Source organism: Orbicella franksi, chromosome 1, assembly GCF_964199315.1.
Source record: "Orbicella franksi chromosome 1, jaOrbFran1.1, whole genome shotgun sequence".
NCBI lineage: Eukaryota > Metazoa > Cnidaria > Anthozoa > Scleractinia > Merulinidae > Orbicella > Orbicella franksi.
Genome location: NC_138145.1, coordinates 32,178,608 through 32,206,128, shown reverse-complemented (window position 1 = coordinate 32,206,128; position 27,521 = coordinate 32,178,608). Strand labels below are relative to the sequence as shown.

At 38.4% G+C, this 27,521-nt stretch overlaps 1 protein-coding gene across 1 annotated transcript in view; it reads right to left on the bottom strand.

The window, feature by feature from the left end:
* Nucleotides 1–8,844: 8,844 nt before the first annotated feature.
* LOC145479226 (conserved oligomeric Golgi complex subunit 1-like) overlaps nucleotides 8,845–27,521 on the bottom strand; it is a 111,561-nt gene continuing 92,884 nt past the window's right edge. Inside the window, exons 19-28 of the mRNA XM_081457534.1 lie at nucleotides 27,355–27,471; nucleotides 27,094–27,222; nucleotides 21,593–21,626; nucleotides 21,358–21,431; nucleotides 20,256–20,349; nucleotides 17,234–17,311; nucleotides 17,083–17,159; nucleotides 16,359–16,653; nucleotides 13,774–13,974; nucleotides 8,845–13,479 (exon numbers count right to left, since the gene is read on the bottom strand). Of these exons, the coding sequence (XP_081313660.1) occupies nucleotides 13,363–13,479; nucleotides 13,774–13,974; nucleotides 16,359–16,653; nucleotides 17,083–17,159; nucleotides 17,234–17,311; nucleotides 20,256–20,349; nucleotides 21,358–21,431; nucleotides 21,593–21,626; nucleotides 27,094–27,222; nucleotides 27,355–27,471 (1,216 nt within the window). The 3' untranslated portion in view covers nucleotides 8,845–13,362. The remainder of the gene's footprint in view (nucleotides 13,480–13,773; nucleotides 13,975–16,358; nucleotides 16,654–17,082; nucleotides 17,160–17,233; nucleotides 17,312–20,255; nucleotides 20,350–21,357; nucleotides 21,432–21,592; nucleotides 21,627–27,093; nucleotides 27,223–27,354; nucleotides 27,472–27,521) is intronic.

Here is a 27,521-nt window from a genome sequence, read left to right as displayed (position 1 = left end):
TTTCAGCCGCTGCTTGTCAAAAATGTGTCAGAGTGTTGATTGGGAGAGTTTTAAACGCCATCACGCCTCTAAACTTGGGGTTGGAATGTTATTTCCTGATTCGAATAGAACTAACATCGCCACAAACACACCCTACTGGTTTACTCTGCATTTTCCTACACAACTAATCGGCCAAATTGCGTCTATCAAAGTGTCATTTGAAAACAGGGGATATTTTGACGGAAGTGTATTATGCAAAATCTTCTCTCACTTTGTTGTCACCTTGTGTGTAGCACACCCAATATGCAAAATAAGAACGTTGTTATGATCTCGCGTTGTCACATCTGCTAAACGATGCAAAATAAGAAAAGGATAACTATCGTACAAAGCTCACAAGTTCTCTCTCGATTCTCACGAGGAAAGACTTTTAAGACGGGAAAGTTGTTGTTTGTAGACCAAAGAGTGGATGACGCTTTCTATACTGCTGCAGGTGAACGAAAACTGGCGATTTCAAACAATAATTTCACAGTATTTAGCATATGAATTTCGGACGAGAGAGGCCACCCGTCAACTTGTAATATTCCAAATGCTTTATGACCTCTCAAACAACACAGAAAAAATTTATTCAACACAAGCCTTATTGTTCCACGTAACGCCGGAAGATCGTCTTGCTACTTTTTATCGTAGAAGCGCATTTTATGATTTTTTTCGATATGCATGATCGCCTAAGCTAAACAAAGGCGGTAGCTTCAACATGTGCGTTTCTCTGTTTGTAAACCTTTAGCTGAAATCTATCACTTTGAGAAAAAATAGACATGCAATGTACAAGACTATTGGGGAGTAATTTATATGGTGATCCTAGGCGGCGAGGCCAGCATTTCGTGAAACCTAATTGTGTTAAAGTAAAAAATATACGACTCCAGTGTTTACATGAGAAAAGAGCTGTCATATCTTATTCATGGTTCTATTATTAGGCTATCGAATCTGTCGGTGAGTTTAGATATTGACTGAAGCAACTCATGCATAAAGTTAGGTTGTGCTGGGAGGAGATCAAGATCCCTTGATGTTTTCGTTGTCCTGAAGGTGCTTACTAATGAACATCAAGAAGTGCTTTTTGTTCTTTGTAGTCTATTTTTGAAGAGACTTAAACTTTGAAGTTTCTTGTGCACGGATTGCAGAATATCTTTGGAGAAAAATCTTTTTTTTTATGTAATCAAAAACCACAAAAACTTCACCAAACATCGCACTAACTGTTGTGGTTGGTGGAAATGGCCACAGATCAATCAATAGCAAAATCCTTATCTGTGAAGTCTCCAATCGGAGTCCCTTAATTAAACAGATTATCTAACACATAAAAACAAAACACTTCATAGTTTATAACGCTATAAATTAATCTAGTTCTGCCAGGTACAAAATATGTTTGCATTGATGAGGCTAAAAAGTGAATTGAACACTCCCTTCAGTCTTCGCTGTACTTAAACTACAATTATTTTGTTTGCAAAGTCTGTTAAACTAAGTTATGTTATCGGCTGCAGCATGTTTTAGGACTGGAAATATCCTTAAGTGCAATCGACTCTCGTTCCTCTCAGGTTCAATAGCTTTTATTCTTTAATAGGTCGCCTTTTGTGCGGCTGGCTTTGATGTCTCATTTGGCATGTTCACTGGTTATTACTATCACATTACTATTATGAGTGCGACGTTAATTGTATGCGAATAAGAGATTTACATGTAAGTGGAGGAGGCGTGACTTGTGTGTAAGACGTCGTGTTTAGAACGCATTGTTTCTAGAAAACCACAGTAACCATCAACAAGGTAATTAATAAAGAAAATTTAAAAAAATTGGATAGAAATGGAAAGCGATAGGTAAGAACCTTACCTTGTGGGTATTTCAACTTCTAAATTGTAGTAAAGTGAAAAAGATAGTTTGCAGCCTGGATAAGTGTAATTATCCGCTCAAACGCAAAGAACTAGTGTGATCGACTCTCTCGAGTGACATACGCTTCGTCAAGGTTAAGCATTTCTTTACTCTTTTGTTCGTATTTGCAATGCCTTACAGCTTATTATCTAAAAGAACTTTGATTGTTTTCTTGTGCATTCAGTTTGCTTAAAGGCGTTTCCTTTGGACCATCCAATCTAATGCCTTACATAGTTAGACGTTTATCATGGGGACCCTCCGGTGAGGTGACCGATATCTGTTATGTTGCTGCCACGGTATAAAGTATACAGAAAGTTATCGCGGAATAAATAATCTTCGTCTACTCTAGCAAAAGATTAAACACAATGGTGTCCACATTACATGAACGTTGATGAAGTCTCATCGTAATTGACTACACCAACCCAACAGCCTGAGGGTTTGCTTTTAATGGCCAATTAATAATCCAGCTTCTCATTGAAATTGTCAAAATGAGCACATCACTGAATATAAAGCTTAATTAGCGCAGTTCTTGAGGTTGCGCTGGTATTTCTAATGACAACCCCCGCAAGGGAAATTCGTGACATTTGCGCACAGCCGAAACTTCCGTCTCGATTTGCTTCACTTCTGGTACGCGGAGCCAAGGTCATTATTTGACGGTTGATATTAGTTTCCTAGTTGTTATATTGGACTTTCCACGTGTATGATCATTGAAGCCATTGACGTCAGTTGGTATGTCTGATGCCGCCTTTACACGCCAGATACAGGCCTGCTACAAAAATGAAAGCAAAAATATCTCACGTGATGAAAAGAACAAACAAAGAGATAGAAGGAGAGAGAAAAAAGCGACAAAAACAGTAGATTGTTTTAATTTGACTAATGCAATTTACAATTGTAAGTAGAATAAACAAATGTAGTGCTGGTATGGCATTCTCGATTTGTTGTTTCTCGCCGCTTACTGGTATGGCCACTATGATTATTCCGCTGTTGACAGGCCATGTTGGCATTCCTTACTTCTTTGTTTCGGAAAAAAAGCTTTCCTTTTATCAACTCAGAATCCAGTACTTGATCAACAAAGAAAAAGAATCTCCAGACAAACGAAGCCGAATAAATAAGGCTCCTGAACAAATACTAAAACGTTTACTGATTGAACTTCAGAGACTGTCAAGTTCGCGAAATCCCATAGCCAGATCACATTGACTCACGTCTTAAAAAATGGAGCTAAATTAAAATAATAATAATAATCATAATCATAATCATAATCATAATCATAATCATAATCATAATCATAATAACAATAACAACAATAATAATAATAATAATAATAATAATAATATCAGTAGTAATAATAACATTGGAGCTTTCGGGCTTGTCAAGAAGGGAACAGAAAACTACATCGGCAAGATCCCAGGCAATATTAGAATAACAGAGCTACAGAAGACCGTCCTCCTTGGAACTGCTCACATACTTAGGAGGACTCTATCCATCAAGTAAACCAGCAGACTTATGACTGCCCTAGGCTCACGGATTGAACTCGGCACCATAAGTTAAAAGCGGCAAGACTTTAAGGACTTATAACAATAATAATAATAATAGTAATAGTAATAGCAATAGCAATAGTAATAGTAATAGTAATAGTAATAGTAATAGTAATAGTAATAGTAATAGTAATAGTAATAGCAATAGCAATAGCAATAGCAATAGCAATAGCAATAGTAATAGTAATAGTAATAGTAATAGCAATAGCAATAGTAATAGTAATAGTAATAGCAATAGCAATAGTAATAGTAATACTGTACACATTTAAATAATAATAATAATAATAATAATAAAAACGATTCATTAATTAAAATGGAATGTTATTTATATATGCCCGAAAAACGGTTGGATGTATTCACTTGTCAATAAATTATCAAATTACACCGATTTTCTACAATGTTCAACATTTTCTTTTCAATTACGGAAATCAGTTCTGTTTTCGTTTGACCAAAGCGAAACCAAGTCCGCAGCAGCAAAGCGCTTTGGTGTCTTTGATAATCGAAGATTAAAATTTTTTTCCAACTAAGAATCAAGCGTTTTCCTAATCTTAATTATAAGCCAGAAGATACAATCATATAGAAAAACAACAGCAACAACAAAACAGACATTTTATCTCAACAAACTGAATACTTACCGCCGAAGTTCAATTATAAACTGGGAGGATTTTTTTTAACTCTAACGGACTCACTCGTTCCGTAAATTTCTTTGAGATGACGTGATCACCTTTAAACCGGGTTTTATCAGATAGTAATTTCCAACCCCAGGCTTAAAAATGTTACTTCATGGCCAGTTACATAATCTTACTGACCTGCCTCAGCGAGCCTCACAGATTAAAATGCCAATTTTCACAACAAATTCCGCGGTTAAGACTGGGAAATGAAAATGGTAATGTTTTGGCTTGTTTTTGCTGTTGTTTTCACATGTCTAGATCTCTTTTCGTGCCCAGAAATCACGCAACCATTCTCGGCTCTTTAAACAGGCTTGTTTCCATGTTTCTGACTTTTACTCATTTCGCACTTGTTTTTATTCTAAATAAGTTAAACTGAGGAATGAAATATCTGGAAACCCTGGGTTGTTGGCATATTGAGCATACTTCCTCATCACTGTACCAAAAGGCATTTCTAACGACGTCAGTAAGCATTTTTACGATAACTGCAAAAATTCTCACGCGCTCATTGGCTAATTTTCATTGTCAATAAGCGGACATGCGATGCGTCAACGAGCGAGAGCGGACAATTTGACAATTTGTTATCGTAAAAAACAAAATTCTAGACGTCGGTTTTTAATGCGTCTTTAATGCGTCTTACTGACAATGAATTTCGCCATAACATTGTCAAAGTAGTCTGCGGATCCACAGCTTCTTCAATATTGTGACGAACAATTCATGATCAATAACAGGACAGACGCTTGAAAAACTGACTTCAATTCGTTAAATAATAGATTTGTTATGTATTATGCGCCCATTGTTTCTGCGTATCCTCTCTGCGCACGTAGGTCATGTCGCAACGTCACGCCACGTTATCAGGGCGCGTGGCCTTTTTCCTCCTTGGCGTCATACATCAAGCGCGCGCTAAGGAAGAAATATATAGAGGATATTACACGGTGGGGAGAAGATATGAATTTTTTTGTTCGAGTGGCAAGAACAATATCTTACTCGTTCGCTGCGCTCACTCGTGAGATATTGTTCTTTTTATTATATAGACATACTGATGACAGCGTTGTTGACGATTTTCCGAAGATTTCCGACCACTTTCCGAAGATTTCCGAAGATTCAGCAAAACTTGTCCGATGGTCACACGAACGTTGCCGAACATTTTCCGAAAATCTCCGAAGATTTCCAAAGATTGCCGAAGACTTTCGAGGAAGACCCAAAGATGTTTCGATCATAAACCGACGAATTTAGTGAAATCATCTATATCTTCACTAGTGAGGATTTGGAAAATACGCCACTCGAGTCCCGGATGTGGTTTCGTACGAATTTTACGAGTGGTGTATTTTCTAGTAAAACACTCGTGTCTATGTAGTAAAAGCAAATACAGGGCTTGGTACAGTTTGCGTTAAAGATGATTTCCAGTCCGTACTGCACACTCTCTCGAGTTTGTTTACGTTTTCTATTTCGATTCATGTAAGACATCACAAAATGTAACGTTTCGCAACTACTTATATGAACTAAATTCAAAGTTTCGTGTCAACCGCCATTATAGATGCGAAGCTTTAATTTATTCTGCGTTCTTTCTCATATCACTTGATGAAACAGCTTCGCCGCTGTAAAAATCAATGAAGCTGTTGGAAAAAGAATTTGAGAGGCCTCAAAGATAAGGTATGTGGTTCGTAACAAATAACATCGATTCGCTTTCCATGTGCGTTCCTTTGGGGTAATCTGGATCAGGATCAGTGATCCAAGATCTGTCTGGATCACGGTGCATCAAAGGAACTGATGAATCCATTCAGGTCATGGATTCATTGGTTTTTTTGATATACCATGATCTAAACAGATCTTGGATCACTGATCCTGATCCAGATCACCCCAAAGGAACGCACCCTATAAACATTAGGGTGCCGAGACTGCGCAGGAGGGACTGAAAATCGTCATTAACTCCACCTGCAGTTTACTCTCTTAAATGGTCGGTGGCTTCCTCTTTTCTTTTCCTTTACTGATTTTCTCCATTTTGACAAGAAACCAAAAAACATCTTTACGCGAGAAGGTACAAATATTTCGCCTTTGCTGCTCTCGTGTCACCGAACTTTTTTTCAAGACTAAATTTATTCTAAATTTATATTTCCAAGGCCCATTCTGTGTGGCAAGTTTTAAAAATATACGAGTCTTCGGGCGAGTCAATAAAATAGTATCAAGCTTAACATGATATAACTTGTTTATTACATATTTGATAAACCAAACTTAGTTCAATTAATCATTTCTTCAATGGCCGTTTTCGCGCTAGTGACGGATAATCCGTCTAAGACGGGTTATCCGTCCAGCACGGAATAGACGGATAATCGGACGGATAAAAATAGACGGATTATCCGTCTAAAATGAACACCGTTCCGTTTCCACACTAAGACGGATTATCCGTGCTGGACGGATAACCCGTCTTAGACGGATTATCCGTCTCTAGTGTGAAATCGGCCAATACAGAAATTTGGTACCCAGTACTTGGATAATTAATTAACGCAAGATATAGCTTAGATGTTGTTATTTTTATAACCAGTTATCAGAGCAGCTTGTTTGTGTCTTTTCATTTGATAACTAATCCCAGACCACTTGCCTCACATTTGTGTTTAATTGTCTTTCACAGAACGTGCTTGGTCGAATCTACCAGCGTTAGCGGATAAACGCTACTGCCCCACGTGATCAATTTCAAAGAATCCAGATCAGTGCTGAACTAACTATTGACAACTATTCGCTATTGTTCGCCACTATTCGAGACTATTTACCTGTTCGTACTGCAAGTGAATATATGAAAGATCATATATTTGAACTGCGGAGAAAGATATGAAGACATGATTGATCATCGCAGTTATATACACAACTTATGCAGTTTTGAAATTTTAAGGTAATTCCTTAGTATTGCATTGCGCATCCCTACTGCGCACGATTCTCGCGTCATTAGCGTGCGCACATGAGCGCGTGCGCGTACAAAACATAAGAGATTTCCCTCAAACTAAGCTCGATAGCGAAATAAATGCTCCTTTTCTCCTAAACGAGCACGGTGACGCCCGAATTTTTTTTTCAGGTATTTGCTAAGAACAGTCAAATAAAGAACATATTTGAAGAAGAAAAAAGGTTTGATAGTAGAACATGATTTTTTTTTGGGAAAATAGTTCCATACTGGGTGTATTTTGGCCAAGGCGAGGACTTCAAGCTAACCAGGGAAATGTCCGAAAAAGTGCAATGTTCCCACAGCCAGGCAATCAAAAACGGCTTCAATGAAGCAATACTGCTTATGTGAATAAAAGAAGCCTTACTCTCAAGATAAAATTTTGTGTCTCTCAAGTAACCAAGGCTTAATTCTGTGTGAAGGTGATTCGAATTTATGACGCCCAACCAGTAAAAATAGCCATTTTAAGAGCCTGCTGACGCGTAGACAAGCATGGACCCCATTTTTTTTTGTATTTTTTTTAGTGTTCATATCATGAATGTTAATTATGCTAAGTTTCAAAAAAAGTTTGATAGTAGAACAATTTCAAGGAAATTACCTTAATTTTAAAAAGCCTGAAAAAAAATTCAGGCCTTAACGGGATTGGAACCCATGACCTCTGCGATACTGGTGCAGTGCTCTACCAACTGAGCTATCGAGTCAACTGAAAGCTGATTATATTGTGAGTTTGTTATATACCCGTAGATGGTGAAGAATGCAAGTGAATATATGAAATATCATATATTTGAACTGCGGGGAAAGATATGAAGACATGATTGATCATCGCAGTTATATACACAACTTAAGCAGTTGTGAAATAAAACCTTAAAAAAAATTCAGGCCTGTACGGGATTCGAACCCATGACCTCTGTGATACAGGTGCAGTGCTCTACCAACTGAGCTATCAATCCAACTGGGAGCTGATTATATTGTGAGTTCGTAATATACCCGTAGATGGTGAAGAATGCAAGTGAATCACTTGCATTCTTCACCATCTACGGTCAGTGTTCAGGTCTGAAGTTTTTTTTCAGGCTTTAATTTCACAACTGCCTAAGTTGTGTATATAACTGCGATGATCAATCATGTCTTCATACTATTCGCTCTTCGGGTTTTCCAGATACCCGAAATTACAGGGCAGAAATCCTGATCCGGCAATTACAAGTGCAGTTGAACCTCTCCACAACGGCCACCTTGGGGACAGAGGAAAGTGGCCATTGTAGGGACGTGGCCGTTATATGGAGAGGTAGGGGTATAATAAGACATTGTTTCGGGGTACAACATTTTTATCTTAAAAAATGCTTATTGTAGCAGGTAAATAACTTACACAATCAAAATTTTATCGATAAAACAGAATTCAAACAAAAATAGAGACAACGACGCCCGGTATGAATTAATTTTCGTCGCCTTTTACAATAAACTAGTGAGACAATCTCAGATAGTGCAGAGTACAATTGATAGCTCTGGCACGGTAGTCCCATAAGTACTCACCCCCGCTCGGTTCACTTCCGGTTTGTATCCACCTTAGTAGTCTGCTAGGGCTTTTCCCATTAGCAGTGTGTACGTTTCAAGGTTGTATTTTCATTCAAGGTCCGAAAATTACGTACAATTACTGTTTGTCACGACAGCTTTTAAATTTTACTCTGGTGTTTTACGATGATTTTCGTTCATTTTAAATTCAACAACACGTTGAACAAACGCGACAATTTAGCTCTTCGCGCCAACTTTGTAACTTGATACTTTTTCCTGGCAAAGGTATACGTATGTAACATGAAACTCTTGTTTTCGCCGAAACACACGGAAGATAAGCTTGTTTTGGGGGGATAAATGAAAGAGAGTTAAATATCTGACGAAGAAATGGAAGAGAAACGATTTTCTTTTTTCTCAAAACGCACATTTTCGTATCACAGATGAACAAAAACTAATTTAATTATCAGATAGTCACGGAATACCACTTTCTTTTTCTGTCGCCACCTTTGTTGTTAACAATAAAACAATTCAAAATTAATACACAATATTGATTGATACCACTGGGAAGCGTTTCAATGAGAAGTATTGTGGGTAATTCTAACAGATACGTTTCACTTTTGCACTAAAAAGGGACAAGTGGCGCTACCTGACATTACACGACACACAAAAAAGCGCGTGGAAACATAGTATAGTACACTTACGATGCTAGAACGTATGCCTCTTACATGTTGGGTTCTACCATAAGGAAAACAACTCAACATTTGTGTTATCCCGTATGCAATGTATCTTCCACCATGTATCTTCCACGATGTATGGAAGACACGAACGCTAATTAATCTGCGCATTCGTTTAGAGCAAATTGGTTTTGTTCCAAAGAGAATAGTACCACAAGGAGAGCAAGGGGTTACTTGAAGCAAATATATAGCTTTGCGATGTTTATTCCTGACGTAGACGTAACATGTTTTACGTAGGGTACACGTGTACCTTTCCCACCTCACCCCCACTACTCCCTTGTCTCTAGACCAATCAATTAATTGAAATTAATTAATTAAACAAACATTAAAGTTTCAACCTCAGCACATTAGGGCCATAGGGGCATAGCGTCTTAGCGCCATAACGCCTTAGTGTCTTATCGCCAGGCAGACCCCAAAACCATCCCAATAGTGCACTCTGCATTAAACATGGGGCTTTGCGTACACCGTTCGTCGGTCGTTGATTAACTGGCCGTTGTCAAGCGGCTATTTTGGCAGCTGGGACACGATTCAGTGGCCGTTGCCGTTGTGGATAGGTGGCCGTTGTGGAGAGGTTAAAATAAGAGTGAGCGGATCAGTTTTACATCTGTATTAATTATCAAACTAAATAGAAGTATCGAGTAAACAGCGTAAACCGTCAAACTGGCTTTTATTTCCCAACAATCTGGCTCGGAGTCCAGGCATCCTGTTGATTTTATAATTTAATCCGTGTCTCTCAGTTCAGCAGCGTAAATTTCAGTGGTAGCCATTAGAAACGGCGATAGTATAATTATAGCGTAAGTAAATTTGGAGACCTTTCTATTAAACAATTAGATTATGAGCTCGAGATTTCTATCACGCATACAAATCGAGAGCGAAAAATCTAATTGTTTTAGTATAAATCTACTAGTCGTTCAAAACTTTATCTAAAGCCTCTTCACAGACACTTTGAAAACGCCAAGAAGCGGCCGTCATTTTGTTAACAAGGGCACACCGCTACGCTACTATCTATCACAGAATAGATAGTGAGTAGCGTAGCCCACCAGAGAACGGCATTCGTGATAGAACGCTAGTGCATTTAGACTAATTAAACAATAGAGTGTTTCTGTCGAGGAACTATCGGCTGATAGTTTCCCTGCGGAAATTTGATGTTCTTAAAACAAATATGCTAGTTTTAAGAATATCAAATTTCCAAGGAGCAACTATCAGACCGATAGTTCCGAGACAAAAACACTCTATTGTCTTTATTGTTTACCACTAAATTTTCTACCGCGCGCCAGTTCAAAGATTATGTTGAATCATTTTCAACTTTTTAAGTAAAGGCCGTGAAAGCCAAATGTGAAATGTGAAAAAGAAACAAACAAAAAATCTCTTGATAAAATTTCAATTGTTTATTTTCTATAAGCCCGCTTGTTTACAGAAATATTTTCACAGACGAGTACAGCATAACTATCCATCCGGGTATTTTCCACGGACGGGCACTATATGGGCCGATAGTGTCTCTCCGCGGATGAACACTATCGCGTCACGTGATCGATTTAAACCGATAAGAATAGGAGAAAATTTAGTGGTGAACTATAATTAAAATTAGTAGAATTCCACCTGAACACTAATGCAAATGCTGCAATCTGATTGACTGAGCCATTGCACACTGTCAGCCATCAGTGTGCAGTGGCTGGAGGTCGTCATCGAAAGAGTGACGTGTTTTTCGTTTCCCAAAGTTTTGGAGGAATATTTTGATGCAAATAGCTAACTAAAATTCCTGAGATGACTAAAAGAAGGACATTTACGGTTTCCAGACTTTAAAAACTTGGAATTACTGAAAAAATGATGCGCGGTGCACACAACTGCAAGTTCAAATGACAATTAATCCAAGCGATCTTTCTCAGGCACAAAGTTTAATAATACGTCGAGAAAACACTGGAAACTGTTATTTGAAATAAACTTCAGCTAGAATTCTACTAAAACAATTAGATTATTCGCTCTCGATTTCTATGACGTGATAGTTGATTCGGCCTCCGGCCTCATCACCTGTTCACAAAATGGCGGTCGCTTCTTTTCGCTTTCGAACTGTCTGAAAAGGCTTTATTAAATAATTTACTGTAGATTCAAGTGATTTATATTAAACAATCAGATTATTCGCTCCCAATTTCTATGCGTGATAGAAATCTTGATCGAGCTCATAATCTAATTGCTAAATGGGGGCAAGACTCACTCAAAAAATGGCATCCATCCAATTTACACATTGTCAATATCTGAAAATGCAACTACGATTTCTCAGTCCAGATTAACAACAAGTATTTGAATACTCTGTGCTATCTATCTCTTTTCTGCGAGCCGCACAGTTAATTCCAGAAATAATGTTAAGTGTAAAACAAACAAAAAGTAGGTTTAAAAACAGAGGAACCGTAGCCAGGACAAAACATATTAAAAATTGGCTATATAAAGTTAAAACTTTCGAGCTTTCGGCTGTCAGACTACAGCCCTTGATGGATAGAAAAGGAAAAATGACAACTACAAATATATATGAAAATAGTTGGGACTATGAAAAGAATATATTAAAATGGAAAAAAATATGTGTCAATAAACTAATTGTACTTTTTTAAAAGAATAGAGTATTGTTTGGGGAGCGGCCTAGAATTGTTATCTGCATGATTGATCGAAGTGGTGTGCCATGATTCTAGCGTCTTGCGAATACGTGAAGAACCCTTGTCAATCACTGGAGAATTATTAAAGTCAGTAGAGTGATTTGAAGACCAAGCGTTAGCGACATTGGAACGTCTTGCACTGATAAGTCTTCATATTCCTCACGAGTTCTTTTTTCCAAGTTTCAAAGCATCTGCCAGTCTCGCCTACATAACTCCATGGGCGGTCGGGCACAAGATATTTTGTAGACCACATTTGGTTGAAGTTCAATCGGAGGTCGGGATTTAGGAGAGGAAAACGCCTGTTGTAATGTCTCGAAAATCATGTTTTGGAGCGATTTTACAATACTGGGCCACTTGTTAACATATCCCTCAACGCTTCTAAGAACGAAGCATATAGAAACAAAAGGAACCATTCAAATTCAGTCAGATGTAAATGAGTGGCCCGGTATTCTACAATCTAGACGATTTCTTCTTTAGAATGCTGGAGATGACATTTTGGGGGTAATTGTTCGATAGTAGAGCATCGGTGACATGATTGAGTTCAGCCTCTTTTCCTTGTTTCGTGCTCGAGAGTTTAGTTGCATGTTACAACAGGCATTTCCCTCTCCTAAATTCCGACCTTCGATTGAACTTCAACCAAATGTGGTCTACCAAATATCTTGTGCCGACTGCCCATGGAGTTATGTAAGCGAGACTGGGAGATGCTTTGAAACTAGAAAAAAAGAACATAAGGGGAATGTGAAGTCTTAAGCAAGAGGTTTCAACGTCGTTAGACACGCTTGGTCTTCAAATCACTCTATTGACTTAACTAATTCTCCAGTGATTGACTAGGGTTCTTCCCGCATTCGCAAGACTCAAGGATCATGGCACACCGCTTCCATTAACCATGCAGACAACAATTCAAGACCACTCCCCAATCAATACTCTATTCTTTTAGAAAAGAACAATTAGTTTATTGACACATATTTTTTCCCATTTTAATATATTCTTTTTATAGTCCTACCTATTTTTGTATATATTTGTAGTTGTCATTTTTTCATTTTTATCCATCGAAGGCCGTAGTCTGACAGCCGAAGTTCGAAAGTTTTAACTTTATATAGCCAGTGAACGTCTTAATAAATTTTGAGTGGGTTATAAAAATGTAGAAGATTGAAAACAACACACAAGCAGCCGACATAAGTAGCCGAAAGAGTATTTGAAGAATGTCTGAAGGAGAAAACGACCACAGCAAATGCCGTAAAATGCGCAGGCCGCAGACCCAATAACTGTCACTTCGTTCGATCTTGATTGTTATAGATATCACAAAAAAAACCACCCTTATTCAATGGTTAAAACGTCGCGCAGTATTTGAATGAGTCTTCCCAACATATGTCTTATATTGATGATAATGGCTGCTATTTACAATTTACATCCAATTCTTAACATATCTATAATTGCAAAAGAGAGAGTCACGTTGCTTTTAGCCCTGGACGCGCATCAAAGTTCACATTGAAAAACTGGTGATGTTTGAAGAAAGCTGTTCGAGTAACGACATTTTTTGCGTCTTCTTGTTGACTCAAAGGCACCTAAAAAAGAAGAGCCAAAAAAGTGAAATAGTTGTTAAACAAACAACAACAACAACAACAAAACAAATCAAGGAAATGTATATAATCAGTCACATTAGTAAACCGCTGTCTAAAGATGTTGAAGGTAAGAGGAAGCTTGATCGACTACATACAATCGACTATAAACAAGCTAAACTAATTTCTCTGAAGTTCTTTCAAGTTAAAATTCTCGTCGAAGCCACTGTCCCAGTTTTTCTGAAGAGTATTCTTTCCAAATTACCAAAACCACAAAATGAAAGTAATTTCTTTGTAAACCTGTTCATGGCCGTGATCTACGGTTTGGTAGCCAAGTCCTGCACTTAAGTGAGAGCTCAGGGGCAACAGGGTGAATCGCGGTGGATTGGGAGCCAGCGGCATAACATTGTGTTGGTCGTGAGAGCCTTGGGAAGGGCGCTGTGTCACTCCAAAGGAGTGAGTGGAGTGCTTATCCAGACTAGATAAGACGCCAAATAAAACCTAAAAAAATAATAACAATAACAATAATAATAATAATAATAATAATAATAATAATAATAATAATAATAATATTAACAAAGTCAGAGATCAAGAATGTACTCAACAAGCGTAACTGTATGAATGACAATGCAAAGATTTGTTTTTAACTTTTCTCTTAGTTAAATGTCTGCATCCCTTCGTTCCAAGTTGAAATGCCCATATATAGTGGGGTACATTTTATAAGACGATATATCTAGTTATATCAACATTACCATTTAAATTGCAAAGTTATTTAACCAAAAATAACAAAGTGATTCAACCAAAACGCAAGCAAGTCTATTAAAAATGTTTTTACTATTGGGCATAAATATCTAAGCTTATTACACCAAACTGAAATTCCACCTTGCATCGCCGCCGAATTGAACAGCTTTTAACTGCTCGACAATTGCAAAGCGTTTTTGCCTTGGAGGTGATTAATTTGGGCTGAAAGACTCGGGAAGACTCGATTAACTTGTTTTTAAATGCCTCCAGAATGAGATACATCGGTTCGGTTTCCCAGGAGACCAAAATAATCAACGCCAAGTTAAAGGGCTTTTAAGGCAACGAGTTGTAAATGGACGAAACATTGAAAAAACCACTTGGACAGTTTCCAATGTTTAAACATTACAATGGTTTTTAACAGCAACGAGTCAAAGTCTAAGCGGATCCATAATACGAACTCTATTTGTTTTAGACAATAACATTTCAACGAAGCCACACTTTGTCATCTGTCATGTTAATAAACCGCTGAATTAAACATAGGCTGCAAAAATAATAACGCTTCCCGAATGTGTATCACACACGCAACGCCTATGACAAAACCAAGGACTGGCACTAAAGCTAAATCCCTTAAAATATTCTCTTTTCTTTAAAACATAATTCTCCGTTGGAACCTACTGTGAAACATTGAAGGGGTATCGGTGACTGCATGGTTCCCTTTGAGAAGTCAAGTGAAATCAACGGTATGTATTTAAACGAGACAAAACACCCTCTGAATAATGCGTCAGATAAACTTGTTAAACAGACTTTGACAACACGATGCAATTTCCCTTTAGGGCAAAAAACACCGTAATTGTTCTGTTTGTCTTGAAAATAAAAAGAGCCGCTAATTTACATTCTAGGTCGGGGTTATTTCTAAAAGGTAACCTAAGGAAACAATTTTTGGGAAAAAGTCACAAGACTGAAACCATTGGTTGCTAGTCGAGAAAACATACGACAACGGCATACAATTCACTTGTCTTTTGTTGAAGGAAGGCGACTAAAAAGCACTCCCGGATTGATTTACACATCAAAATCGCTCATCAGCAGTTGCTGTTCCAAAACAGGATAATAAAGGCGGTATAGAACACTGAACAGAGGAGAAAACGAGTGACAACAACAACAAGCAGTGTGTCTAAAATATATCATGCCCACAAACACAGAAATCAAACAGAGAACCATTTGCTAGAAAACATAATAAAGTAATCAACCGATAAATCTAGAAAGAGAGAGCGTTCACATTTTCGTCGGTGAAAGAAAGCGCCCTGTTGACTTTGGGTGGACCGAACAAGTTACTTCAATAAAGTAGAAAGCCCGGTTAACGCGCGAGCCAAAATTAAACATTTATTTACGTTTTCGTGAAAGTTCGACTCCAATTACATTGTCCGCCAAGTATGAAGGGAAAAAAATTCATCTCTCCTAACGGCTCGCTCAGGGAACCAATCAGAACTGTTCTTGGAACAGTTTGACATTAAAACACGGTATATTCGCCTTGTTTGTCACTGACGCGGTGAGAAAAACAAAATTACATTATTTACCCTCGGCAGTGTTTGAAAAGGCTAGTGGGGCCGAGCAAACAACTAGAACAAATAATTCAAATTGAACATAACATTGTTCAGAAAGCACAGATCGTTCACTCGGCTGAAATTCGAAATGACGTTGAAGAGGTTCTTTAAACAACAACAAGAACAAAAAATCAGACGGTACACCTAGAAGAAAAATGTTTCTTGGACTTTATAGTTGTACAGGAAAAATGTTTTCATTGGTAGCAGCTGTTTTAAGTTACGCTACGTACTCGTTACCCAGTCCGACAGCGTTTCCTCCAACAGTAGCAAGCGATGCAAATTAAAATGTCGCGTCAACGTTGAATTTAAATCTGACAGTCGAATTAACACAATAATACCAGTCGAAGGTAAATTGGTTCTGCTCTCGTGTACGAATACGCGAGGGAATATCACCAACAACTGTATTTTCTTTGCCTAAGAGTCACTGAGCGCTTTTCCATTGGAACAAAAATTCCGGTTTGAATTCCCGTACCATTTGTTCCCGTTTCGATAGTTCTGGAATTTTTCGAACAAACCACAAGATGTATCGATGGTTACACATACCCCACATCTCTGAAGCTGCCTGTTAAGGTTTGTTGAAATGTGAGGAGAAAATACGTCCAGATCAAACGGGTCCACGCAGCTTTCCAGAGTGTCCGTAACTTGGTCAAGGCGGTCTGGAAACTCAGAACGCTCGTTTTCACCACGCCCCATGAGAATGGACATAATGAATTTCAGGTCGAACAATATCTGCAATGCCTGGTTTTGAGTTAAATTCGACTTGTGTTCCTGGACTAATTTCTCGTGCGTCAATAGAACTCCATGTGATAGGCTCGTGACAAGCTCGTGCAGCAATTTCCTATTTAAAAAAAAACAGACACAAACACTTAAAATAATACGGCATAGGAGATCACTAAATAACGGACCCGATGGAAACAGAAAATCTCTTTACTCTTTCTTGGTCGCTTTTTCACATGAGACCAGTCGTTGTGTGTTTTGTTGTACACCAAACCGAAAATATATCATACAAGTTTCCAGATTTCATTGACTGTCAGTTTGGTCGACTTATCCTGGGTGTATTTTTTGCATGTTTTCTGGTCGTCGGCTTCCCACCCACACGGAGAGATCACCCACGGGTTATTATGGATTGGACGACAGGCGGCGATCATAGTCATACATGTAACCAGACCGGGATAAGGCTGCGCTGCAGCTCCCTTTGAATTTTTAAAGGCTAATGACATAAACACAAAAGTAACGAGTCTATATTACAGTTTCCTTTGATGGCTACCTGTCTAAGGCATGCGCCCCAGTTCTGTTGAGTTCTTGGCAAAGACTGAACAGCAAAGATGTTACGTGAGATGAAACCTGTCCGCAAAGTGAAAGAAGCAATTAAAAGAAATACCACCTTCAAACATGATCTGTCAATTCACACAAACTACCTGGGTAGGAACGCTTATAATAGATTCTACTTTCTTCCCTTCCTCTGATTCCTCTTCAATCTTGACCGCTTCCCAATTCTAGACAAAGAAGATATTAATGGATTACTAAGGTACAAAAAGAAAACAAAAACAAAAACAAAAACAAAAACAAAAACAAAAACAAATAAATAAATCAAGGAGTCATCATTCTTCCATCCTTTCAATAGTGATTCACTCATCCTTTTAATAGTGATTCACTCTGCACCCTTTGGATGGTGGTTCATCCATCCTTTAGATAGTGATTCACTCATCTTTTACGTAGTGATTCACTCATCCTTTAGATCGTGATTCACTCATCTTTTAGATAGTGATTCACTCATCCTTTAGATAGTGATTCACTCATCCTTTGGATAGTGATTCATCCATCCTTTAGAAAGTGATTCATCCATCTTTTTGATAGTGATTCACTCATCCTTTGGATAGTGATTCATCCATCGTTTTGATAGTGATTCACTCATCCTTTGGATAGTGATTCATCCATCCTTTAGAAAGTGATTCATCCATCTTTTTGATAGTGATTCACTCATCCTTTGGATAGTGATTCATCCATCGTTTTGATAGTGATTCACTCATCCTTTGGATAGTGATTCATCCATCGTTTTGATAGTGATTCACTCATCCTTTGGATAGCGAATCATCCATCTTTTGGCAAATATGAAAATAGAGGAGCATTAATCCCAGAAGAACAGCGAACATGTTTAGTATGCAAAGAAAATTGCATAGAACACGAACAGCATTTCTTGATGTATTGTCGGGGATATACCACATTAAGACGTGAGCTGCATTAGGGGTGGTGAATGGTAAATGCGAGACTTTGCGAGACGGCGAGACCAGCGCTTTTATTTGCGAGCCCGAGACATATTAACTTTTTTGATTGCGAGACCGAGACTTTAAAGTGTTTTGAGTGCGAGTGCGAGGGGCTCAGACTCTTAAAATTCGAGCCCCAGATTTAGTTGAGAGCTATAAGAATGAACGAGAATGAGCTTGTACAGAAGTCTTACAAAGGAGTCTTTTGTCGTAATTACTTGTGGCTTTAATTACACAGTTCCACAGGGGACAACAGATATTAAGTTCTTCGTGGGTTTCATCATGAGCTATCGTGGGTTGTGTGTGGCTTCTTGATTCCCCTTTTTGCCTTTCAGTCAGCCTTTGCGAACAAGCTGGAACTGGAAATTTGACTATAACACACTATGTTAGGATATCCTAGAATAAAATAACTGTTTTTTGGCGTCAAAATGACGTTGCGGTAAGTTTTGTGGCTTTTTGTTGAATTCAGACAATTTGGCAAAAGTTAGGATTAACTTTTTCTCGGAAATTTGAAAGTTGCTTTATTGAAATTCAATATCAAGTGACGAGAAGACGTCATTTATTACAACAAAAAAACGAATCGGAACTTCGAAACCCTTAACCTTGCAAAAAGTCGAGACTCCGAGAGAGCTTTGTATAAAAATCGAGACTGCGAGACACACACAACCGCTAAAAAAACGAGATGGATGAATAACTATCCAAAGGATGAGTGAATCACAATTTTTGCGAGACCCAGAGTTTTTGAATGACCATTCGCCACCCCTTGCACTCACAGATTCCAAACGCTGACACCCATTACCCCAGTTTAAGTGATAACGAGAAGACGAAGTATTTACTTTGAGCAGAAAACACGGTTACATCTAAAATTATAGGAAAATATATCCATTCAATGTTTTAAAAAAGGAAAGAGATTCTTGGTTCACAAATGTAATAAGTACTATGAATTTTTCTAATTAATTGTATACGGATATGGTAATAATAATAATAATAATAATAATTGTCGCAATAATAATTGTCGCGGCTAATCGCCCTCGCAAAGTACAGCAACGACGCAGCTCAACAAGGTCGAACCGAAAGCATACATTGGCGCCTCTGGCAGCCGCTATACGGTCCATGTGTGACCTTGGAGCACAGCTTACAGCCAGCTTATCTTGCATTTTACAGCACAGCTTATCTTGCATTTTTGTTAGTTAATGTTCAAACCTTTGTTGTATTTAGACCAATACCTACCTTTGGAGGGTAAGATGCAATAAAGAATACTATAACTATTACTAGTACTATTTTGGATAGTGATTCATCCATCCCTTGGATAGTGATTCACTCATCCTTTTGATAGTGATTCATCCATCCTTTGGATACTGATTCATCCATCCTTTGCAGAGTGATTCATTCATCCTTTGGATAGTAATTCATTCGTCCTTTACAGAGTGATTCATCTATCCTTTTGATAGTGATTCATTCGTCCTTTCGAGAGTGATTCATCCATGCTTTTGATAGTGATTCATCCATCCTTTGGATAGTGATTCATCCATCCTTTAGATAGTGATTCACTCATCCTTTCCATACTGATTCATCGATCCTTTGGATAATGATTCACTCATCCTTTGGATATTGATTCATCCATCCTTTGGATAGTGATTCACTCATCCTTTCCATACTGATTCATCGATCCTTTGGATAATGATTCACTCATCCTTTGGATATTGATTCATCCATCCTTTGGATAGTGATTCACTCATCCTTTCGATACTGATTCATCGATCCTTTGGATAACGATTCTCTCATCCTTTGGAAAATGATTCATCTATCCTTCTGATAGTGATTCACTCATCCTTTTGATAGTGATTCATCCATCCTTTCGATAGTGATTCATTCATCCTTTGAATAATGATTCAACCATCCTTTGGATAGTGATTGACTCATCCTCTGGATAGTGATTCATTCATCCGTTGGATAGTGATTCACTCATCCTTTGGATAGTGATTCACCCATCCTTTGGACACTGATTCATCCATCCTTTGGATACTGATTCATCTATCCTTTGGATAGTGGTTCATCCACCCTTTGGGAGGAAGGGTAAGGAACACTGAAATGATTAAAAACCTTTCATTCAGCTAATAACATAAACTTCCGGACCATTGCGCTATTTGTTGTTTAACCTGAAATAATAACTTACAGTCATTGACAACAAGGACGCATTTTTGCCACCACGAATTAAGGTCACTTCTAAAGAAGACAGAAAGAGCGTGGAGATCCAGTCTTTCCACAACCTGCGATGCAAAGAACGAAAATGAAATAACGAAGAAAGGTAAACAAGCAGTAATTCAATCTGATGACGTTTAAAGGCGTAAGCCATGAATGAATCAGTCATTGAGTGCAGCATAATTTGAGCCCCTAATGTACAAGCCGGAATTAAAACTCAAAGGCAGTCAAACCAATGCTAACAGTGAATAAGCAATTTAGGTTGAATTTGATCACAGATTGGTTCTTTATTCACGTATGGGCAGCAATTTCCAAGGAGAAATCTAACTGCAGTTGCCATCAACTGTGGGATCAATTGGGATCAACAGTGCCAAAAAGGAACTTTCTCCTTCACCAACTAGGGGGTAACATGGCTGAGTGGTCAGTGCGTCGGACTCGGAATCCAGCGGTCCTGGATTCGATTTCCACTCTGGCCACTACCCAGATTTGTTTCACAGTAGCCTCAAGTTCAAATCCTCGGCCACACTTGTAAATACCCAACTGGTTTACCTCTGGCCGGTTGCGATTCTTAATAACGATGTTATGTTCAATTTGAATTATTTGTTTCAGTTGTTTTCTCGGCCTCACTAGCCTTTGTGCTATAAACAATGCCGAGGGTAAATAAAGGTTGTTTATCTTTCAACGAAAAACGCCGTAAACCCCATGAACCTTCCTCTGCCTCACTGTAGAATAACGTGTTTGAATTGTTCCTGACCTAAGTAAAGCTGGTCCAGAAATCAGGCTTCCCTTCGCTATTTGGGGATAAGGTTTACCAACAGCCATGAATAGAAAACCGTGCAGTAAAGACAGTGAAAAAAGAAAAGACAGGAAATGTAAAATTGCCAGTGGGTTATCTGCTGGTGTCTTACTGTACTGTTTCTACCCCATGCAAGGAGAGAGCACTTTCCAACTTTGAAATTTTCTACTGCACAGCACCTAAAAAATCTTTAATAGGTTGTTTGGACCCAAATCATCAACAAATGTTTACAGCTGAGGAATTGTAAAATACAAGCTTCAAATCAAGCAAGAACATGTACCTATATGCAGAAAAGTATCTCTCTTTGAGAAGATTAGCAAGTTCCACCATCTTGTTGTCTTTGACTTGTTCTTCCTATAAAAATATTGAGGAACTGAACAAATTCAATTGCCCTTCAAATTTCTGCGATCTTCTCATAATTAAGTAAAACCAAAAGGCGCAAAACAAACAACACTAAAATCCATGTAGAACCACAGTCACCCACAAAAAATCTTTTGCATATAATATTCACAAACCTTTTTCTTTAGTGAGCTAGAGGACTTGAGTGTTCTGTAGAGATTAATAAGCAAGTAAGTAACCTTTACTCACGCACAATTAAAAATAAAAGCTTATGGCATGGGGTCATGGGTACCATATTACTGCAATCTTAAAAATTATACACAATCATTTTAACTTATTTAAATTTAAGGTTATTTAAAACTATTCACATTGGAATTTATAAAGGAATCCACCAGGATTTCAAGTAACAATGGGACAAAAACCTTGTACCAAGGTTGTTCACATCATATTGCAAACTTCTGTGCAACTGTTTTAAATACAGTCTCAAAAGAAATCATTTCTAACAACACCAAACGTCAAAAACAAAATTTGATGTTGATATGAAACACTTGAAAGTACTGGCAGAATGAAACTTATGATGAAATTTTACCCATGTTTGCACAATTTCTCTGAACTTCGAAATTTATTTTCCCGAAATTTACTTTCAGTCTTTAGAATAATCTGCAACAAAAAATGAACTTTGCCACCATTCCTAGTAGCTTAGGAAGAGGGGAGATCACTCTTAAACGTAGATTAATTGTGCCAAACAAACAGAGACTTAAAGGCTCCGTCCACACTAATGTAGTTTTGAAACATTTTTGACGATCGATGCTTTTGCCAAAAATGCTGATATGTACGGGAAAACACCACAACTATGATGATAACATTAAAACATGATGTAAATAATGTGACTAAACATTTTTGAAAGCTTGATCACAATAATGCCACAGGGATCTGTTCTCAAAAGTCTTCTTTCTGGAAAGTGTCTTTAGATGTATGCGTTTTTGATGAAAATGTAAGGCTTATCGTGAACAGCTGTTGGCATTGTCTAGGGAATTTGGGCTTGTTGAAACTTTTAGAGTAAAAAATCCAAATACGAAGTTCTACACTTATGAATCTAAGGCACTCAAAATGAAGTCAAGAATTGATTACTTTCTTATTGCAAAATCATGGGGTCACCTTGTCTCCATGGCTGATATCAAAATTTCAATAGTTAATAATCACAGAGCAGTCAGATTGGGGGTAAAAATAACCCAAAATAAGCCTGACCCGGGCCTTTAGAAGTTTAATAACTCTCTATTGAAAGATCAAGTGTTTTTAACGCTAATTAGAAAACAGTTATCCAATGATTAAAGTAAAATATAGTGTGGTTGAAGATGAGCGCTTAAGATGGGAATTAATCAAGATCGAATTGAAAGGTATTATTATTCCACTTGCAAAAAAATAAATCTAGGCCCACAAGATTATATGTTGAGAATTTAGAAAACATAGACACATCACTGCCTTTGCAATGACATCTGCAAATGGTTAGATATTCTAGTCTTCTCGGATAAGGACGATAAACCGTAGGCCCCGTCTCCTGCATCTTCACTGTTATGGTCAGCAGGGGACGTTAAAGAACCCACACACTTATCGTAAAGAGCAGGGCACGAAGTTCCCGGTGTTGTGGTCTGGTCTTTGCCCATTGTGCTGTTGAAATGCTCGGCGACATTAGCTGTTAAAGCTACTCTACAATCCGAGGTTAAATAAAGTATACTGCCACTGCCACTGCCACTGCCACTGCCACTGCCACTGCCACTGCCACTACAACTGCCACTGCCACTACAACTGCCACTGCCACTGCCACTGCCACTGCCACTGCCACTGCCACTACAACTGCCACTACAACTGCTGCTGCTGCTACTACTGCTGCTGCTACTACTGCTGCTACTACTGCTACTGCTACTGCTACTGCTACTGCTGTTGCACATGTAGTAATATGCACGTGTAATCAGATGCATCAGCACATTCTATCACATCGGCACGCACTATGTATGCATAATGAGTATGTATAATGCAGTTTCTTGAATAATAAATCATTCGATCAACGTGTAACACTGCTACTGCTACTGCTACTGCTACTGCTACTGCTACTGCTACTGCTACTGCTACTGCTACTGCTACTGCTACTGCTACTGCTACTGCTACTGCTACTGCTACTGCTACTGCTACTGCTACTGCACTGCTACTATTACTATAATTTTAAACCGTACTGGCTCCCAGATGGATTTGGTGTCTAAACAGTCAGAGCTCGATAAACTGAAAAAGAGAGTTGCAACACTAGTATGATCAAAGAGGTGAGGGTGTAATATTTAGATCTAAACTGAGATGGATGGAACAAGGCGAGAAGCCGACAAAGTATTTCTTTGACTTGAAGGCCAAAACTTTTACACAAAAAATTATAGTTGAACTGAAGATTTCTGAAAATAAAACAGTCATCAACAATGGTGAAATACTAAAACAAAGTGAGAACTTTTACGGAGATCTGTATACCTCTCAATATTCTGGTTCCGAAGAACTCTTCGAAAGTTTTGTCGCAAATGTTCTGGCGCATTTGTCTGAAGTCGATAAAAATACTCTGGAAGGTGAATTAACTGTTGAAGAATGTCGTAATGATGTCGTAATAAAGTGTATGTTGTTGCTGTCAGATTCTCAAAACGTTCAGTAATGGGAAGCCCCCTGGGGAAGACGGTTTAACAGTTGAATTTTATGTTCAGTTCTTTGAGCTTCTTGCGCCAAATTTGCTTGCAATTCTCAACACAGCTTCTTTCCATGGGAAATTGTCTATTTATCAGAGGAGAGGAGTTATTACACTATTCCTGAAAGACGAATCCAACCTCCTTGAGCTATCAAACTGGCACCCAATCACTCTATTAAACATGGATTATAAAATTGCTTCAAAAGCTATAGTATCAAGAATTAAAGAAGTCCTACCCGCTTTATTGCATTGTGACCAATCCGGCTTCATGAAAGATAAATTCATTGGTCAAAATATCAGATTGATAAATGACGTTCTTCAGCAAACTGAATTACAGAACGTTCATGGCATTTTGCTCCAAGCCTTTGACACAGTTGAATGGCTGGTTATTGAACAAACCTTGTCAAGGTATGACTTTGGCAATAGCATAAAGCACTGGGTTCAAACCTTCTACTGTAATGCACAGAAATCCATTCTTAACAATGGCCTTAACACAAAACAAATACTTTTGTCAAGAGGTGTGTTCTCCTTATTCTGGTGGCTGAGATACTGTTGTAGCTTCCAAAAAACGACGAAAAACCTTTCAAGGTATCAAGCTTTTTAAGAGGGAAATTAAACTGAGCCAGTTTGCTGATGAAACCTCTCTTATATGTATAACTAGTAGTAATCAAAGATCATGAGTGGGTTTGAACTAGCTAACTTTCAACCTCTGTCTACTGCTAAAATCGTCATTTTTCATCGGGGGGGGGGGGTGCTCCCTTATATGGGCTATATAGGTATGTGCGGCCCCAAAAGGTATGGTTTTTCAGCCGTTTTGGTCATAAATAGGGTATCGATTTTGGCCATTTTGGTCCTAAATGGGATATGATTTTTGTGCTCTAGTCTTGAATTGGGTATGTTGTTTAAAAGAAGCTACTTTTTCATCATTATCTATAAGATCATAAGCAAAATCCCTTCAAAACTTATGTTTAGGGCAACTACGTCAGCCGCACCTGTCATAAACAGGGTATCAAATTTTTGGTCAGGTCATAAATAGCGTAGGGAAAATCGCAGATTTTGGTCATAAATATGGTAAGGGTTTTGAAAAGCGGGCCGCACACCCCCACCAAATGTTACTCTTAGTACCTCCCCTGGGTTTTTCATGAACAACTGCGGTTTACACAGACAGATATATCATAGTGTCAAAGTCCATGCCAGTGAAGAGGTACCCTGTATAGGCTACGATAGCCGATTTGTTGTTCAAAACGTTGCGTGATGGCGCCAGTTTCCGTAGGCTCGCAAAAATAGCAGGCCTTCAAAATTTCATGTTTTGACGTAAACTCAGCACGAATTCAAAACGTAAGCAAAAGAACAAGCTTAAACTCTGGCCTGTAAGCAATTTTAAAGCTCCCATTTGATTTGCGTTCATGAAAATCTTCTTGTTTGCCCAACGGGAAATTCGGTTTGGTTTGCACAATTTCATAATTCAGGCTTGGAATTAATAGCAACATAATCATTTACATTCACGTAAAATAAATAAACTGTTATTCACTAAGCCGTTTAACTAGCTGAACATTCTTTCTAGGTATTTGTTTACATACCTACATTCTCTAGTTATATGTGCGGCTTCTCTTTCCATTCATTTAACCCACTATAACAAGCTAGACAACTTGGTAAGTTAAAGTAATATATTTTGCGCACAGAAATCAAAGCCAGCAAAGTGAAACGACACATTTCCTCCATCGATTTATTCCGCACAAAGCAGTGTTGGTTTTTGGTTGAAGACAAGACAGTAGACAACAGGCAGGCAAACTGAACCTTTGTGTTTGTCCCAAAAGTCGTACACATTTCCTGAAGACATCGATAAATCTTAGCTACAAGGTCATTTAACGCCATAACTCTAACTTCAAACTTCAAATACGCAACTTGCCGGTAACAGCAGATTAACACATGGAGACGTGACGAGCACATGGAGACGCGACGAGCATGGACATGATGTCATTTGCCCCTGAAGAATTTTTTTTTTTGGGGGGGGGGGCGCCAAATTGCTGTTCCCTAATAGATAGATAGACAGACAGACAGATAGATAGATAGATACACAGGTCTCGAATTTTTAGGCAATTCGCCATTAGAACTGCGTTCTGTCAAATGCAATGAGCATTGGAAATGCGCTTGATTTTGGTGTCATCTCAGATCTTTATTTGAATAAGTTATATATAGATTTGGGTAAGCCTAAAAGCGTAGCTCCTGGGTTGTTCAAAGCCCGATTAAGCTAACCCAGGAAAAGGTAGAATTTTGAAGTTTTCTGTATATTGTTTGGCCTTCTATTTTGAGTTTTAATAATCATCATATACACAAAACAAAGCAGCAAAAAACATTTGTGTAGGAGAAAAGTTCTTATTCGGTTAACATTTGATCCTGGGTTAGCGTTAACCAGCTTCCGAACAATGCTGCCCTGTTTCCAACAAGTTAACCTGACATGAGCCCGCGATCCAATTAAAAACCAGCACTTGGTCAGCGGTTAACTTCAAAAAACACGTGACCTCGATGAGCTGTAAACTTGAGCCCGCGATATTGTCACGTGCTGCTGGTCAGTGGATACCTTGTTTTGACAGGTGTCAGTTGATCATAACATAGATGTCCAACATCAAAGAAGTACACGGTAAACCAAGTTTGCATGTCTCGGTCAACCTACCATTTGGAGTATGGCCGCCATGTTGCGCGACTCCGTCGTCGTGGCCGTCGTCGTGCTTATGTTCCCACGAGCAATACCGCTAGCCATTATAACCATGAGAAAATCAACTCATGGGTTTCCTTTTGTTTCCTATATGAGTATCGGGCTCTGCTTGGCGGCCCTTCAGGCCGGCAGAGCTCCGCGATAAAACAAAAGCCTTGTGGTTAGGACCTTGGAGATCTAACCACAAAACATGTAAAGCATGGAGCGATTCATAACTGTTTAATACTTAATCGAGCAATGCCAACCTTGGTGTTCCTCTAACTTTACCCTCCACTTCTCCTCCTCCTCCTCCTCCTCCTCCTCCTCCCATAACAAGCTTGATATTGGGGCACTGCTCAGTGAAAGACTGACACAATCGACCAAGGAACAGAACTCTGTGAATGACAAAAGGTCAACCAACATACTGGGGTTAACGAGAGAATCACAAATGTAGGTTGGAACTCCTGACCAATATACACACAGGGAACACATTGTGCTAAGTCATTAAATGAATCTCATGATATTACCTGTCAATGCAGACTGTGTTGAACAATGAGTGTGGTTTCCCTGCAAGAACTTTGTCTGAATTCAACAATAACTTGTCTTTGTGACTGGTTATTATACCATCAATATACTGCAATAACCTAAAGATAAAAAGCATGTCTCTGAGATTGTTTTGTGTGATAATTTTTGA